General features: G+C 39.4%; 1 protein-coding gene across 4 annotated transcripts in view; it reads left to right on the top strand.

The window, feature by feature from the left end:
• Positions 1-11,034: 11,034 nt before the first annotated feature.
• Positions 11,035-19,508, top strand: part of LOC147621920 (sphingosine kinase 1-like) — a 90,826-nt gene continuing 82,352 nt past the window's right edge. For all 4 annotated transcript variants that reach the window (XM_086822934.1, XM_086822936.1, XM_086822933.1 and 1 more), the window contains exon 1: positions 11,035-11,500. In XM_086822934.1, coding sequence (XP_086679060.1) covers positions 11,179-11,500 — 322 coding nt within the window. In that variant the 5' untranslated portion in view covers positions 11,035-11,178. The remainder of the gene's footprint in view (positions 11,501-19,508) is intronic.

Raw genomic sequence — 19,508 nt, 5'->3', positions numbered from 1 at the left:
TGAAAATATAAGCCCAATTAATAATTAAATTAATCTCACAAATATTAAACAGGCACAAACCATAACCAACTCATGACTACCAGGCGTAAGTACTTCCAGGTGTCACCCTGCCAATACAAACCTAACTGAAATAATCATAGATGGCCCCAAGCTTACGCCATATACCGCACGTATTAATATTTTTAGTGGTGTCACCCACGATATTAACCTAGCTGGCATGACGCAAGAGTAATCTAGGCGTCCCCAAATTACTCGAGAGAAAAAATAATATTCTTAAAGAGAACTGAAAATATATTCTCGTAACATCCCTCTTGCTTGAGTTTGCAATTGTCCTCAATTGTAGGTTTGCTGGGTTTGAAAAGAACGAAGGATCTCAGGATAAGCTCGGAAAAATTTCTCGACATCCATTTTGCATCTTCTTGAGGATGGTTTTTTGAATGTCAAAAGGTATTTAATTAACATGGATCATAACAGTCCCCCCTATTGGGAATCAACTGTCCTCAGTTGCGCAATCAATGAGTATCAAACAATTTCTAAAATAAAAACCAAACAAGTGAACGCATGTAAAAGGGATCTAAGTGTCCCATACCACAGAGGTACCTTCCACATACAAACACTCACTGGTGAAAGATAGAAGACATAGATACGTCTGGGGTAGGCATGTAAAACCAATCTAATGTCCCATACCATAGATTAATTCCACACAGCACTACCTTAAGAACAGAAGTTTGAGACGGAGTAGCTAATTCCCTCTGAAACTTTCATTCTGACATAACTTTTCTCTATCCTCAAAATTAGACTACAAGTCTTATTCTAAAAATAAATTAGGTCGAAATGGAAATTCTTATTAACTTAAGATTGAAAAATAATCACTTACATTACTGTCAATAACTTGATGAATTCTGGGGATTTGTTCTTGATCTTAATCTTGTAATTGTCTAACTAAATTCTCGGGATTGGTTTTTGATCTTAATCTTAATCTTGAAATTGTTTAACAAAATTCAAAAATTATAATCTTTGAATAGGTTTATAATTCTAGAATTTGTGAATCTTACTTGTAAACAATGAAATCTAAAGGGGATCTTGATCTTAAGCTTAATCTTAAACTTGAAATCAAAACTTGAAGAAAGATAAACATCTTGCGTCCTAGTTGATAGCAAGAACTTGATATACTAGTAATGAATCTTGGCTTAGATTAAAAATACTTGAATGGACGAAAATTGAGAGATTAGTCTTTAATTAATCATAATTGTAATTCTTGAAAAAATCTTGTTCTTAAGGGGTTTAAATCTTGTGGGGTTGAATATATCTTTGACTTAGAGCAATTCTTGGTCTAGAAAGAATCTTGTACTTGGATAGATCTTAAACTAGAACACTTGAAAATTTAGACAAAACTTTACTTGAATTGGTATAAACTTCATAATTGTGATTGGTATAGCTTGGTTTCTAGTCACTTAAGAGCTATTTCTTTACTTTTCTTATCATCACTAAATTCGATGGTGAAGCAATTGATAACTTGAATCAAAGACTGGAAAAACTTGATTGGTTTTTGAATCTTCAAACTGGTCTTAATCTTCTATGAAATGTCTAGCAGTCATTTTTTTTAAACTTGAATTTGGGCAACTAGATCTTGAAGATAACTTTGGCTAATCTTGTCTCGATCTTCTAGTTAGGTCACGGTATCTAAAATTCTTTTCAGGAACTAAAGTTTTCTAACTAGGTCTAGAAGGAAAGAATATTCAGAAAACAGATACAAAAGCAAACAAGAAATTGTATACATAACACATACCTCCACCTTTGGTTAATGTGTCGAGTGCGTTAACCTGTTTGGTGTCAAGCTCGTCCTTTTGGGCAATTTGGTTCTTCTTTTTAGTTGGGCAACATTTAGCATAATGTCCCAACATCTTACACCTGAAACACTTGACAATAGGCAGCTTGGATACGATGTCATTGGTCGGGCTATGCATGTCAGATGCTTCCACAATTTTAACTTTCTTCTTAATATATTTGTTTATTCTAGATAGACGTCGTTCAATCTTTCTTTGAAAGTTGTCCCGATGCTCTCGCTCTTGATTCAAAAGAATATAGAGAGAATCAAGTTGTTCCTGAATAGTACGATAATGTTGCGGATATTCACCCATTTCTTGACAATTAAAAGAATAGGAAAAATTTAAAAGAAGAGAAAAGATAGGGTTTCTTATCTCATATGGAACGTCGAACTAGATGTGAGTCCTGCCAAGTTAGCTCAATACACAAATGCATAATTTTTCAAGAAATAATCCATGTACTCTTTAAAATTAGAAAACTAGCCGTAGGTTAAAGCAACATTTTAATGATATCTTCACTATAACAAGCTGTTTATATTATTTGGACTTCATGAGGATTTAGAAAATAACATTATTCACAAGAATTTGACTAAAGTCTCAAAATTTCTCTTGAGGTAAATTCTAAAAATCTGTAGAAGAAATCCAAACTAACTATATGCACATGAGATTCTTTTCCATAAAATATGATGGGAATAGTCAAAAAATATTTTTCTTTTGTAAAACATTTTACTAATCTCATATGTTAAGCTTTAAGCTTATTTGAAAGCTTTTAAAGCTTAGTCAAAAGCTTAGATATATATATATAGTAAAATAATTTTCCTTCTACTAGGGTGTGCTCACCGCATGAATAGAGGAGAAAAAATGAAAAATAATAATAGTAATAATATGAAGCTTTTTTTAATTAATTTTTTTAAAAATATTATAAAGCTTTATCTCTATAAAAAGCTTTGCTTATTTATTCATCTACGCAGCGCCCGTGAAGGAGGGAGATTTTAAAAATAAAAATTAAAAATTATAGTAATAAAAATTTTTAAAAAATAAATAAATAAATATATATATATATATATTATGCTAGTTTTATAAAGCTTTATTAAAGCTTAATCAAAGCCTTATAAATTTAAACTAACAAGCCTCTCCTCTTGACACTACCCGCGCAGCCCGCAAGAGGAAAAAATAAAACAAAATTCAGCGCATCTAATATAGAAATAAAAATTAAACATTTAAAGCTTATAAAGCTTTTAAATATAAGCTTTGTAATAATCAAAGCTTTTAGGCGCAATAAGCAATTAGCGCAAATCTGAAAACTTCAATAAGCAATTAGCGCAAATCTGAAATTTTACTCCCCTCCATGAATTCGCAGCTCGCCGTCGCCCCGCCGGCCGAATGGAGATAGGTTGGAAGGAGAGAGAAGCACGCTGCCGCTGCTGCCGCCCGGGTACAAAGGAGGGAGAGAGAGAGATTGGAAATTGTATATATATATATATAGCTTTTACTCATTTCTCAGAGAAGATTGCGCTTTTACTAATTGAAGAAAAATTAAGAAAAATCTATCATCTCCCACCCTTGATTATAGAAACTGAGCAAAGGGAAGGTTTAGCAATTCTGATTATGGCTCTCAATGCTCCTCTACGTGCTCTTTCAATCCGTACGGACAGATTAGGAAGAGGATTAGTGAAGAGGAAGGTGGTTTTATGGTTTTGGGAAACCCACTAATGGTTTTCCACCTAATTTTACCCTTTGGGCAATAGATTGATGGAGATTGATTACCCAATGGTTAAAAACAAGCTTTATTTCATCCATCCATAAACAAAAAAATCCCTAAACATCCTAAACGTGTTCTTCTTCAATTTAAATTCAAGAAAATTACCAAAATCACCTCTGTTTTTGTCTCTTTCACCTCTTTTGATGATCTTCAAGAAAATTAAATTACACCAAAGCTCTGATACCCCTACAACAACTGGACCTTTAATTTTCTTGAAGAGAATAATCAAAAGACTCATTAAATATCTAAACAACTACTTGAATTAAATTGAAAATTAAAGCATAAAACAAAACATAAGATAAGAGAAAGAAAAACATCACCATCAACACCATGCTGGGTGCAATCTTCCCCCCCCTTGTGCGTGGCCTTCCCTCACACAAGAGTATTTCTTTATTAGCTTTCTTTTCACCAAAAATAGGCCATAGCCCCAAAATATACAAAATGTGCTTTTAAAGAGCACGGCACTCTTCTTTTACAAAAATAGAGTGTCAAATATTGGGACTAGGGTAAAGCCATAGGCTTTAATAAATTCCACATTATAAATGTATCTTTTCTAAAGCTCAAAATGGAAAAATCATTTGCTAAGGTTACAAGCTATGCTTGTAAAAATAAATGGGATGCACATAAGAAACATTCTCCTCGACGTTATTTATCAATCCTCGTAATCTTCTTTACCTGAAAATATAAGCCCAATTAATAATTAAATTAATCCCATAAATATTAAACAGGCACAAACCATAACCAACTCATGACTACCAGGCGTAAGTACTTCCAGGGAGACCAATACAAACCTAACTGAAATAATCATAGACGGCCCCAAGCATACGTCATATACCACACGTATTAATATTTTTAGTGGTGTCACCCACGATATTAACCTAGCCGGCATGACACAAGAGTAACCTAAGCGTCCCCAAATTACTCAAGAGAGAAAAAATAATATTCTTAAAGAGAACTGAAAATATATTCTCATAACAGATACACTCTTAGGGAAAGAAGGTATATATTGTAGTGTGATGTATACGAAGTATACAAAATTTTCGGCGTCCGCAGTGCACCGCAAGGTTTCTGTAGACATTATGGAGAGGCGTCATTTTGGATTGGTTCTGCTCGATTTTGGGGGTTTGGGCTCTATAGCGACAAAGATTTGGTGTGTAGCACAGTATCTACAGTGTCTTCAACATCGACCATCATACTTTCGCCAGTAACACTCTATTCTCTACTTTGTGTTATTTTTCATACACTTTGCAGGGGATTCAATCAGTTGGCTACCATCCAAGGTTGCATTCAGTGAATATTGAGTACTTGCAGTGTTGAAAGAATTTGCATTTGGTAGAAAGTCATGGCTGGCAGTAGTGATGTATTCAACATGTTGTCTATTGAGGACAAACTTGATGGTACTAACTACCCAGTGTGGTCCTATATGATGAGGCATGTATTGGTTGCTAAATGCCTTTGGAATGTGGTCAGTGGTAGTGAAACTCGTCCTGTTTCACAACTACCAGTGCAACTAGGTGCTGCAGGTACATCTAAAGTAGGATCTGATATAGATGTGGCTCCTCCACATGCACCACTAGTACCTCCCACTCCTGCTCAAATGAGATGGGAGGGAAGAGATGCACAGGCACATGTATTGCTTGCACTTTTTGTGAAGCGACGCATTATTCCTCATATTCAGTCATGTAAGACTTCAAAACAGGCATGGGATGCACTTGCTACATTATACCAGGTGTGTAATGAAGCACGTGTTGCATATCTACACAAACAATTGGAGTCTGAGCACATGAATGAGGGAGACTCAATGGACAGCTTCTTGACCAAGATCAAAGATTTTAAGGAGCAGCTTGCTAGTGTGGATGAGATATATCCTGATAGTACATTGGTGCCCATAGTTCTCAATGCATTGCCGGATTCTTATCAGAGTTTTACATCTACCCTTAGACTCATGATGAAGGGAAACCCAAATGCCCTTACATTTGATGAGTTGGTTTCAATACTCTTGCAAGAAGAGCAATCTAGGCAAAACAAATCTAATATGCAAGTTGGCGACCAAGCTTTTGTTGCCAATTAGAAAGGCAAAGGTAAAGCTTCTTCGCATGGTGGCTATAAGCCAAAATCAGAATCCTCAGGTAAGGATGCAGAGAAATAAGGTGATATGCCTAAAAAGAAGGGCAAGTGTCGCTATTGCAGGAAACCAGGGCACTACATACATGAGTGCAAGAAAAGGCTAGAGAAGGAGAAAAAGAAAGAATTGGGCATGGTTGTGGTTGATGCATTTGCACCAAGTGTAGAGAAGAAGGAATCTACAAGTTTTGATCAAGATGATTGGACATGGATTGTACATTGCAGTTATGACCCTTCTGTTCATGATGTATGTATATTATTGGCAGAATCGGATGCTTGGTACTTTGACAATGGTGCTAGTAAGCACATTACTTCATAAAAAAATTTGTTCTCATCTCTGGAATCTATCCCAAGTGTAGGAACCGTCACATGTGCAAATGGTTCCTCATATCCTGTCAAAGGAGTTGGTAGAGTTGTGCTCACTATTTGCAAATGGGGACACATTTACTCTTTCAAAAGTTTTATAAGGCATTAAGAAGAACTTGCTGTCAATTTTGACCTTAGCCTTGTCAGGATAGAAATGATGGTTATTTTATTATTGGCTCAGGGACCTTGTTTCATGGCCTATACAAGATGGATGTATTTGAGAAGTTACAGCATGATGCTTGCTCAAACTCTACCACTCGTGCTATGAGTGATGCAGAATTATGGCATGCACGATTTGGTCATCTGAATTATGGTAGTTTGTTACGCCTTTAAAGGCATGATATGGTGTTTGAGTTGCCAACCCTTGAGACCCCTACTAGACATGTATGTGAAGGGTGTATTCTTGGTAAACTGCATCGGGCATCATTTCCAAAGGATGGATCTGTAACACCATATTAGTGAATTTGGGAATTTCCCAATTCCCATTTTTGAATACTTAAAAAAGGGGACATGGATAACATGTTTGTAAGTTTCTCAAAACCTTATCATATGACCTATCGTTGGAAAGCACTTGAAAAATGGAATCTAAAGAGCTATAAAGCGCTCATTTTGGATTAGTGGTGTTCAAGTTATGGTTAATCCAAACTTTTGACCACGTGTCCCAAACTTGTGGGAAATTCTCATATTCCCCAATATGGTGTTCTGCGAGAGCTGTTAAGAAATTACAGCTTATACATAGTGATGTATGTGGTCCTATGAGGACACCATCTATTGGGGAATATCTCTACTTCGTCACTTTTATTGATGATTACTCCATATATAGCTGGGTGTATCCATTAAAGTAGAAGTCAGAGGTTTTTATATGCTTTAGGCACTTCGTATCCATTACTGAAAATGCATGTGAATGTAAAGTTGGCACCCTTCGTTCAGATCGAGGGGGGGAGTATATGTCCAAGGAATTTCATGCATATATGGCTGGAAAAGGCATAAGACATCAATGTACAGTGCCATACACACCTCAGCAAAACGGTGTGGCTGAGAGGAAGAACATGTCTCTCATGGAGATGGCACGATGTATGGTGAAAGCCCAAGATTTACCTCATGGTTTTTGGTTAGAAGCAACTATGTGTTGAACAAATGCCCTACCAAGGCCTTGCAGTCTAAAACTTCTTATGAAGCTTGGCATGGCAGGAAGCCTTATGTGGCTCATTTGCGTGTTTTTGGTTGTCTTGCTTATGCTCTTGTACTTGAGCAACAACGTAGTAAGCTTGATGATAAGGCAATTAAATGCATATTTGTGGGATATAGTTCAGAAAGCAAGGGATATAGACACCATCCAGCGCCGCCTCAAAGCAGATTTTGGTAAGTAGATATGTTGTTTTTTGTCGAAAACTCAGTTCAACCCATGCTTTCATGCAAAAAATAGCAGATTGTATGGTCACAAGACATGTTTAATTCGCTCCTACCTTTGTTTAATGGAGGGTAGCCATATGTAGAGCAATTGAATGCTCAACCAAGTGCTAAAATTGAGCATTTGCAGGTGAAAAATCAGTCTTTTGATGAGGGAATTATTGAGGATGTAGTGGATGAGGAGAGAGCAGCCCATAGAAGAATCTAGTGAGTTTGTGTGCTCTCAAGCTTCTCTATCTTGTGTGTGTGCATTGTTGCAACCCTAACCCTAATTCCAACACACATCATTAAAATTATAACTTGCAACGTTTTATTAAACTACTAAAAAGTGAAATTCAAATTATAAATTGCAACGTTTTATTAAACTACTAAAAAATGAAATTCAAATTATAAATTGCAAGCCTTTATTTAACTACTAAAAAGTGAAATTCATTTATAAGACAAAAAAATGATTATTTTTTTGTAAGTGAATTTCAAAGCAGAGGCATCCATCTTGACAATGGATTGATTTGGATAAATAATGCACCACCTCGTAAACTAGATTTTTAACTAAAAGTGACATAGTTTATATATAATTTTATCACATGCCTTAGATTGAAAAAAGCTTTGTATTTTCTTAAGAAGGTTCCCAAAGCATGGTATGAGAAGATACATGCATACTTGGATGCACAAGGTTTTTGCAACAAAAAACAAATTAAAATCCTAAAGTGTTTCACAAAATATAATATTCTAAAATTTTATGAAAGATTCTTGGAATGTTTCACAAAAATGACATTTCAAGAATGGTTAAATTGCTTAAACATGTTAAGAAAATATTACATACTAGCCATAAGAGAAACATTCTTGGAATGTTTCATAAAAAATAACATTCCAAGGATGGTTAAATTGCTTAAACATGTAAAGAGAAAGTTACGTACTAGCCTTAAGAAGTCGTCTTTAAAAACAACCTTTGACTTTAAAAAGACACTCCAAGGATATACTTGAAGATAATTTTAATCCCAAAAAAATATCCATACTGCTTAAACATGTTTCACAAAAAATAACATTCCAAGGATATACATATTGCTTGAACATATTTCATAAAAAATAACATTCCAAGGATGCCTGAATTACTTAAACATGCAAAGAGAAAATTACATACTAGCCATAAGAAGTCCTCTTTAAAAGCCACCTTTAACTTTAAAAAGATACATCGAGGATGTATTTGTAAATAATTTTAATCCCAAAAAATTATCCAATATATAATGGACCCTTATATATTGGATACTAAAATGATAAAAGAATTAAATAATACAATGGATGTATGCAGTAAACGAAGAAAAATGTCAAGTTATGAAAGGTTACAAAAAGATGAGCAATTGCTTTGTTTAATGCACGTAAGAGATGAGTGGCTAATCACCACCATTTTTAGTTTTGTTTTGCTTGTTGTTACCATTGCATAGATCATCTCGAGAGTTCAAGCTCACAGATATGGATCACGTCCATTTCTTTTGAAGTGAGAAAGTAACCTAGAGAAGTTGCTTGTTGTTACCATTACATAGATAATCTTGAGAATTCAATTTTGAAGACAGAAAGTAACCTAGAGAAGTTAGATACAAACTCAATTGATTTTACTTGTAATATAACTACACTCAAAGACCACTAAATATGCACTCTATATGCTTAGAAGAATGTGCTTCTCACTAGAAATTAAATGGAAATAAAATCATCAAGAAAAAGAAAACCAGCCATTATACGTGCAATATAACAAACACAAGGACACATAAAACTTTAATAGAGAAAATCATCAAGAAAAAAGACCAACCATTATATTTGCAATATAATAAACAAAAGGACACACAAAGCTTTTATACAGAAAATGTATTTACCATTCTCTAAAACCTTTCATAAAGAAAATGTATTGCTTTTATTTACCATTCTCTAAAATAGAAAATGAACAACTTGCATTACACAACAGTTGGGATAATGCACACTTTGCAAATATAGAAACAATAAAAAAATGCATGTATTATTTTTATGTACCATTCTCTAAAATAGATAATGAATAACTAGTTGGCATGATGCATGTTTTGCAAATATAGAAACAAATACAAGTTATTTAATTATATGCACTAAAAGTTTGGAAGATATCGAGAAAACAATATGCTCACAAAACTCGCTTAAAATTGAAATTAATATTAATGAAGGATACAATCTACTTATTTTAAATTTTAAATTAATATTAATGAAGGATACAATTATCACATTTACCCTCAATCAAAATAAATTATTAGAAACAACTATGCAAAATAACTCTCTACTACCACAAGAAGAATAAGATGAATTGTTACAAAAACTTAAATATAAATAAACACATCTATTTGATGACATACTAGAAAAGAAAAGATAAAATACACATCATAAAAACCATATATACATGTAACAGACTGCACAATACATTCCTTTTAAAATTAATTGTACAAGATTGTTACCTTTTTACTTGTACTTAACTACGATCCTAAGAGTCCCTTACCATTGCTAATGTACCTACACAAAGTTGCCTTTAATATAAATGAAAGTACAATACATTCAACACTCTGTATACCAAAGAACTAACAAGCCTTTCGAGAGAAAATTCAGTAGTACTAACTTAAAAATATCATTGCTAATGGTCCCTTAACATTGCTAATGTTATACAATATATTCAACACTCCATATACCAAAGAACTAACAAGCCTTTCGAGAGAAAACTTAGTAGCACCAACTCAAAAATACCATCAAGTTAAATTGATTGTATTTGATGAAATATCTTTAAGAGGTAAAATATTCTACAGTTTTTTGCAAACAAAAGAATGCAAAATATCTTTAATAGGTGAAATATTCTACATTTGCAAACAAAAGAATGCAATCTATACTATATAGTCATGAACAAAATTTTGGAGGTGTGGAGACTTATATCAAGGAGGTCTAGTTAAATTCTCTTGAATTTTTACTATGAGATGAGGATAAAACTAATATCCTCACTCCATCCTATTGGCACCTAGAACCATGTTGTTATGAATTAACAGAACCCATGAGACAAAATTGTAAATGATGTGTTGTAAAAATTGCCATAATCCACCCTATTTATATTTCACAAACATAGATAGTAATGCACACAATAAACAAATCTTTGCCGATCGCGTGTTAATGCAGTGGTAAAGAAATCGTTCGAGAGTCCCAAGGTAATGGGTTTGAGTCCTCTATGTGCAAGCGATGGCATGTGTGTCTATGTGCAAGCGATGGCATGTGTGTGTGCACGTTGTTCTTTTAAATTTCGAGCCAACTAAAAAAAAAAAAAGTTTGGCGAGAATCACTGGTTTTTATATTTACTACTCACACACCCAGCTCTGGTTACAGCAGGGACGTGCAACACCGTAGAGAGAACGGATCAAACACCATTGGCTGGGACTTCATCCGCTTTAACCACTCGACTATGGCCGTGTTTACAAAAAGGAAAAAAAACTTTAACAGAGATAGTGATGCACACAATAAACAAATATGTTCTCCTCCTCTCCCCAAATATATGTAAATCCGCCCCTGAAAAAAAATAAAACTTGTTTGAAAATAATGTCTACACTCCTTTTTTTTACACGAGAAATGATATGCGGAGCACAGCATGAGACTACCATATCTGTTTACAGATACACGCAGGGATAACAACAAGACGCCATGGATCACTCTACAGGAGGCGGAGCGATTGTGAGCGAGGATTTGGAGCTCAACGGGCAACCAGTGAAGGCCACTCTCTACCAGACGGGCGTGATCCGTTGGTTCGGCTCTTCCACCACAGGCAGCCTGGTGCTTCAAGAGGACCTCCTGGGTCTCTCCCGAGGACCCACTTCCATCACCCTCCACTCCTTCAAACTTGAGGAGCTCGGATGCACCGGCGCATCCAAGGCCAGAGTCCTCAAAGACCTCGTCCTACACCCCCGCACCCCGGACACCCTCCACGCTTGGTACCACTCCATCCAAACATGCATAGATCTTGCAGGTAAGCCAGATTCTACCTCAAACAGTCCCCCTCCCTTCCCCCCCCCTCCCTCCCTCAAAACACCCAAAAAATGTTTCTCTTAGGATGTTCACAGATCTTTGGCAGGTTCACGGGTGAGTGGGGATGATCCTCTTACCCACTGGACTGGTAGGGACATGGTACGGCATGAGGAGGGTGGTGGTGGGAGAGAACGAGAGAGAAGGGGGGAGAGAGGAGAGGGGACCGTGCAGGCAGGGGACGGGTTGGGGGATCCCCATCCATTGAAATGGGACTAGGGGGGGGGGTGGGAAGGGGCGGGGGTGGGTTCGTTTCCCATCAAACTAGCAGACACTGTCTTTGGACAGCCATGATTCTCATGATTCACCTGTAGTCTTAAGATAAAAATAAGCATCCCAGCATTCTTTAGTGTCAATGTCAATCTTTATCAAGTTTATTGAGATCTCATAAACAATCATCACCATAATTTATTCTTTATTGTTACATTTCTGGAGCCACTTCTATGGGACTGTCACTCCATAGAGCGGCCAGATTTGTGCCATGTTCACATGGGGCCAGGCTAGTGTCCCATGTGAAAGGGCCAGTCTTTTGGTGTCACATGGACGGGAGCTAGATTAGTGCCACCCGTGTGTGACTAGTGCTGCGTCACATGGACGGGAACTAGTTTCGCGCTACCCGTGTGTGACTTGCTTTGTGCTGTATGGACGGGAGCCTGTTGGTGTCACCCGTGTATGGCCAGGATGGTGTCTTACCTATGGGACTGTCACTCCATAGGACGATCGGGACATATCTTTATATTTCTGTCGCGTCAGTTTTGTGTCCGACAAGAACTTCTTGTACAAGTTTCATGAAAGGGAGATTTCGTCCATTATATGTGCACATGCATTTATGCCTGCATGCATAAATTTGTTTTTGCATGACTTGTTTGCGTGTTTGCCTGTTATGCCGTGCCAGTACACTGGACGGGGACGCCCCCAGTGTACCATGGAGTGTTGTTTGCAGACTCGGTGGTGTGGTGTGTGAACAGGTGGTAAGTATTTTTATTTTGGTCCTTTTTAAAAGGTAAAATCCATAAACTATGGTAAACCTTAATATTTATAAGTTAATGTGTTCACACACAAAAAAGGGACTGGACATTTTCTTTTGAGGGTGTCCAAAGTATTAAATTGGTTTTAAGGTTTTATAACCTTTGATAAAGGCTTTGCATGAAACATCTTTAGTATTTTCCCACGTGTGTGTGGTTGGTGGGTTTCTTTCTCTCCATCGCCTGCTGGCTGCCCTCTTGCCTTCATCGCCTGGTTCTCTCCATCTTCTTGGTACTTGCCGGCCGTCCTTTACCTACACCAACAGCACCTGTATATTGAGCTGACTGTCCCTATTTGTACCTGTAGCATTTGCCTACTGAACTGGTTGCTGTTGTATCCGCCTTACTGCAGCTGTACCTACCTATAGGGCTGCACGCATACTTGTACCTGCTGCTCACATACCTTGGAAATTTTCTTGTTGGTTTGTTTTCCCCTAAGTGTGCGTGCAAACCGCGCCCTCAGGTTCAGAGGACCAGGGAAGGTTAGCACAAAAACCTAGGGAAAAAATCGAGTACAAAGCTTAATTGGGAGAACTGGGAAACGTTTCCTCCGCGGTGTACCACTGTGCCTGCATTAGTAAAACAGCCTCAGCCCAATAGCTATGCGGCATATTCTTCTCTTCCATCAATGCTCGCACAATCTCAGCAATGTGCCTGTTTTTCCGCTCAACAACTCCATTTTGCTGTGGAGTTTATCTGCATGTAAACTGTCTTCGAATACCATTCTTCTTCAAAAATTCAGAGAACTCATTGGAGAAGTACTCTCCCCCTCCATCTGACCCTCCATCTGACCTTAGGCACTTTACATATTTCCCTGTTTGCTTTTCAACCAAAACTCTGAAATTCTGAAAGTGAGTGAACACCTCACTCTTCTCCTTCATGAAATATACCCACACTTTCCTTGTGTGGTCATCAATTAGAGTCACATAATACCTGTAGCCTTCCGTAGACATGGTCTTCGTAGGACCCCATACATCTGAATGCACAACATCTACTGTCCTGTTTGTGCACGGTTTCGGAAGACCAGTGAAAGGCAGGTGTGCACCTAGTGGAGGTGGGAATGAGCGTGTGATTTGAGGCTACTCCGATCAACACATCTTCATCGACTTCAACCAATTTGTTTGGTTGTTTTCACTCCTTGGTGGAGAAATCTGGCCTATCAGGCCCGTGACACTTGCACAAATATAAATACTCCAAGAAATACAAAAAGTATTGAAGGGGGGGGGGGGGGGGGGGGGGGGGGGCGGGCGGCCCTTTCCGGCCCCAGTGCTGGTGTCATGTGTATTTTCAGTATTTTTAGTATTTTTGTTGCAGATGTTGTTTCCATTGTTTAATATTAGTTAAATTAAGTGTTCTAAATATGTGTATATTGTCTTCCGATCTGTAGGCCTCCTGTAGGGTGCGGTCACATTGGTATCAGAGCCCGCTCGTCTCTTTCTCAAGAGGAGACTGAAACCGATCCCGTCAAGTGGGAAGGACTCCGTTGGACACCCACACGCTTAATAGCACAACTTTAAAACCACAAGTTTAAAATGGACAACTTTAAAACAACTTGAATTTAAATGAACAGAAATGGAAAGATGGACACCAGCACTGGGGCCGGAACGGGCCGACCCCCCCCTCAATATATGATATATTTATTGGGAGTATTTAAAGAATACAATGCTCCATGGGTTCTGAGAACCAGATAATGTCCATGTACATATGAAAACAGTACCAAACAAGTAGGCTCGGATTTCGATGAAGAAAACTCGAAGCAGAACGACCACTAGTGTGGTCCAATCGCTACGGTCCTGTGCTTTCACTGGACTCCGCGGAGAGCGCCTCACTGGTGTTCCGAGACCACACACAAACAGGCGCTCTCGTACTAACGCCTGGCTCTCCCGATCTCAGCACCTTTGGACCGAGGTTCGCCAATACAGCTTGGACAACCCGGCACCGAACGGGTGTGGCCGTAGAGGGATGAATCCCTTATCAGATTTAAACATTAAATGCTTTACTCAAATCTGAAAATCACTTACTTGTAGTTGGTTGATAAAAGACCAAAACTTGCGGAATGATGAAGCCACTCAGGTGATGCGAAGTCTTCCTTGTAGAACACCCATGGAGATGATGTACCGCCACAAAGGACACAGCCGCCTGCTCTTGCCTGATTGGAGAAGGAGTGCACAGTCACTATGTACCACCACTTTCAAAGTAGACAAACCAAGAGATAGCTGTAGACAGCCGCCTGCTGGAGCACACAGCCTGATAGTGATGGATACACAGCCGCCTGGGGGAAGCAATTCAGAGGTAATACGTGGCCTTCATGTGATGGCAGCCAACTCTGTGTAGGCAAAACATGTAATGGGCGCCTGGCTGTACAGAAACGCAGCCAGCATCCAGAGGTTCAGTCGCCAGCTATAGAGGTAAAGAGAAGGCAGCCGCCTGCAGGAGTGGTTGCAGCCAGCCTGTGGGAGGAAGGGCACCTGGCTGCTGTACACAGGCGCCTGGCTGCAGCCGTACAGTAGAAAATATGGCAGCCGCCTGTAGTTGCAGCCAGCCGTCTGGGGAGAGAAGCCGCAGCAGTGCTTGTGGAGATGATAACCGCCTGCAGGAGAGTAGGCGCAGCCAGTAGTATGAGCAGTCCCCTTTGCGTAGGAAGAGCAGCCGGTTGATGGATCCAACGCTAAAAGGAAGCGATGGGTGATGGATCAGCGCCAGCTAGATGCGATGGATTCAACGCTTGAAGGGGGCCCTTTTTTTTAATAAAATTGAAAGTGGAGTTAACCTTGGTCATACCCACGTTTGCATGTGGGGGATTAGTGGGGGTAGGTGACCATGCCCACCCCCACACTCACTTAAAAGTGGGGCTCCCCACCTTGGCCCCTAAGTGGGTGCCCAAAGGGGTGCCCACTTTTAAATAAGTGTGAACCCCTATCCTTATAAATCAAAGGGTTAGAATTTAAAACATTAAAACAACATGTGTAACATACTTACCACCTGTTCACATGCACTGAAACTCGTCAGAATACAGAGCAGACTTCACGACTCACTGGGCAGGCGTCCCCGCTCAGTAAGTAACACGTCAGGCAAGCAAACACACAATACATGTCATGCGAAAACAGTTTCAAACATGCAAAATATGTGTGCATGTGCAAAAAGTAACATGGACATATCTCCCGTTCATGGAACATGTACAAAATATCTGTCGGCACAAAACTGGCACGACATAAAAACATAAAAACCTGGTCTTCCTATGGAGTGACAGTCCCATAGGTAAGACACAGTTCCAGGCACGAGTCTCCCTATGGTGTGATAGTCCCATAGGCGAAACACGGCACGAATACTAGCTCTTCCATGGCGTGACAATCCCATGGGTCGAGCACAGTCCAGGTCATACACGGGTGGCACTGGTCTGGCTCCCGTCCATACGACACCATCCTGCTAACACACGGGTGGCACCAGTCTGGCTCCCGTCCATGTCAGCAAAATACTGGCCTCTTCACATGAGACACCGGCCTGGCCTCAAGTGAACGAGACGCAAAAACTGGAGATGGACCAAATGGTCGGCCAATTGGTGACATCCCCCCGGGCTTCTAAAGAGTTGTCCTCAACTGAAAAGCCTCAAGATATGCTTGCAACAATTGCGGATAATCTGGAAAATAATCTTCATTTACCCATTTGGCATCAATAGGCAAATAATTCTTAAACTTCACAAGGTATCTCCTGGAAAGCTTTCCTGCAGGTAGCTTTCTCTCCTTGTGAAAAACAATCTGTTCTGGCTGGAGGATCTCCTCAAGCTCTTCAATTTCTGGCGGATCTTCTGTGACAGGCTCATCAGGATCTGGCCCCACATATTTCCGAAATAGACTCACATGAAAAGCATTGTGAATCTTCCAATGACTAGGTAGAGCAAGCCTGTAGGACACTTCATTGATTTTGTGAATCACCTTGAAGGGTCCATAATAGCGAGGAGAAAGCTTAGGATATGATCCTTCTCGTCCTGGCCTCTTCCGAAGCCTAGCCTTCTCAAATTTCAACAATACCTAATCACCTTCTTTGACTTCCATGTCCCTTCTATGCTTGTCAGCAGCCTTTTTATGCTTATCCTGAGATCTTGCAATGGCTGTCCGCACTTGACCAAAGGCAACATCCAAGTCACGAACATATTCATCAGCTGCAAAAATCTCATCCTTGGTACGAAGGATGGGTGGCAAGACCACTCTGCCATAAATAATCTCAAACGGAGCCTTGCCCGTGGAAGCATGGATTGTATTGTTGTTGGCAAACTCAACAAGTGGAAGATACTTCTCCCATGCACTCTTTTGATCTGCCACATAACACTTCAACAAATCCAACACTGCTGAATTTGCAGCTTCACTTTGGCCATCCGTTTGGGGATGATAAGCTGATGAAAACTCAAGCTTAGTACCCATATTATCAAACAAAGCCCTCCAAAATAGGCTTGTAGTCCTGGGATCTCTATCCCCAACAATGGATTTAGGCATACCATGATGCTTGAAAATATTAGCAAGAAAAAGCTTTACCATATGATCAGCTTTGATGGTTTTCTTGACGGGCAAGAAATGAGCTTGCTTGCTAAACCTGTCCACAATAGTCCAAATAGCATCATTCCCATGCTGGGATCTAGGCAAATCCATAATAAAATCCATCGTGATACTTTCCCAAGGTTGCGAGGGAATAGGCAATGGCTGAAGCAAACCTGGAGGCTTTTGCCTGTCAAATTTTACCTTTTGGCAAGTAATACATGCACGCACATAAGCCTCAATGTCTTTACGCATGCTTGGCCAAAAGAAGTACCTCTGAATCATGCGAGTAGTAGGCATAATACCTCTATGACCAGCATATGGTGGAGCGTGACATTCGTCCATAACCTTTGGACGCAAATTCTTCACCACACATAGGCAATTATCCTTCATGAGATAACCCTCGTTGATAACATAAGAGGCATGTGAATGACCAGCCATCAAATCAGTCCATATATGGCAAAAATCAGCATCCAAATGATACAAATCTCTCATAGCAGATAGATCTCCATGAGAGGCCACTGAGACTGCAGCAATATAAGGCCTCCTAGATAGTGCATCGGCCACCACATTTTTCTTTCCTGGAGTATGCACAATCTGAAAATGAAACATGGAAAGAAAATTTGCCATTCTCATCTGCTTCTCTGAAAGCTTGGTTTGAGATAGAAAGTATCTCAAGCTTTGATGATCTGTCTTGACTACAAATTCAGCCCCAAGAAGGTAGTGTTTCCATATCTTTAAGGCGTGAATTACAGCCAAGAGCTCTTTCTCATAGATATCCATATGAAGCTCAGCATCATGCAAACGACGGCTCTCGTATGCAACTGCATGCCCTTCTTGATTTAGGACAGCTCCTATGCAATCACCACAAGCATCACATTCAACCACGAATGACTTGTGCAAGTCAGGAACAATCAATACTGGTCCACATATGATCGCATGCTTGAGCTGCAAGAAAGCATCCTGTTCCTTTGAAGTCCATTTGAAAGCAGTTTTCTTCTTCGTGAGATCATGTAGAGGAGTGGCAATCATGGCGAAATGCCTTATGAAACGCATGTAGTATGAACATAATCCCAGAAAACTACGTACTTGATGTACGTTTTGCAATTCGGGCCAATTCCGAATAGTCTCTATCTTTGCAGGATCCATTGTAACTCCATCCTTGGATACAATATGTCCCAGATAATGAATCTCTGAAAGGAAAAACTCACTTTTCTTGGCATTGACGAAAAGTTTATGCTTCCGCAACTCTTCGAACACTGTGACCAAATGAGTTCTGTGTTCCTGCTCATTCTTGGAGAAAACCAAGATATCATCAAAGAAGACTCCTGTAAACTTGCGATGGGGTCGGAATATCCTATCCATCATACGATTAAAAGTAGCAGGAGCATTGGTGAGACCAAAAGGCATTACCAAGAATTCATATAATCCGAAGGCTGTTCTGAATGCAGTCTTATGGACATCTTGTGGCACCACACGTATCTGGTGATAACCACTCTTCAAATCAAGTCTGCTAAAGCAAGCTGAGCCATCAAGCTTATCCAAGATATCATCAATACGTGGAATTGGGAATCTGTTCTTGATGGTAAGCTTGTTCAAAGCTCTATAGTCCACACACATACGGAATGATCCGTCCTTCTTTTGAACAAGAAGCACAGGAGAGCAGTAAGGTGAGGAACTGGGCTGAACCAAACCTTTCTCTAAAAGCTCGTTTATCTGCTTCATAATTTCTTCTTGTTGTGCAGCACTCACTCGGTATGCGGGTTTGTTAGGAGGAGAACTACCTGGCACAAGATCTATACGGTGATCTTCGGGCCTTTGGGGAGGTAATTCACCTGGCAATGAGTCAGCAAAACAGTCGTTGAATGCATTAAGAAAATTCAGCCTATCATTAGACATAGCATCCACATTTTGTTGATTTGGCACAAGACTATCACGCACAAAAACCAAGTACGCTGAAAGACTCTTTTTCATTGCTTTATTAATTTGGATGTGTGATACAACTGGGATGGAATCCCCTTCTTTGCCAGCATCAATAAAATGCATGCGGCCTTTATGCATAAAGGAAATCATATTGGACTTGTAATCTTTGCGGGGCTCAAGCCTATGGTGCCATGGCTTGCCCAACAATACATCACATCCATTCAGTGGAGCAACTAGGAAATGCTCATTATCAAGATAGCCCTGTATATGGATACGCAACTTCCCAATCAAAGGGGTAACCTGCACCTCTTTACCAATAAATGCAGCTTCGGCTTCAATCTGAGGTCCCATGTTTTCAACCTCAATACCCAATGCAGCTGCCATTTGCATAGAGATGAAATTGTCAGTTGCACAGTCATCAAACATGAAGAGTGCGGGCTGATCCTTGATTTGCCCCCAAGCCTTGCAAACCATA

Source organism: Cibotium barometz, chromosome 29 (genome assembly GCF_041138505.1).
Source record: "Cibotium barometz isolate CiBa-2024 chromosome 29, ASM4113850v1, whole genome shotgun sequence".
Classification (NCBI taxonomy): domain Eukaryota; kingdom Viridiplantae; phylum Streptophyta; class Polypodiopsida; order Cyatheales; family Cibotiaceae; genus Cibotium; species Cibotium barometz.
This window is presented reverse-complemented; position numbering and strand designations above follow the sequence as displayed.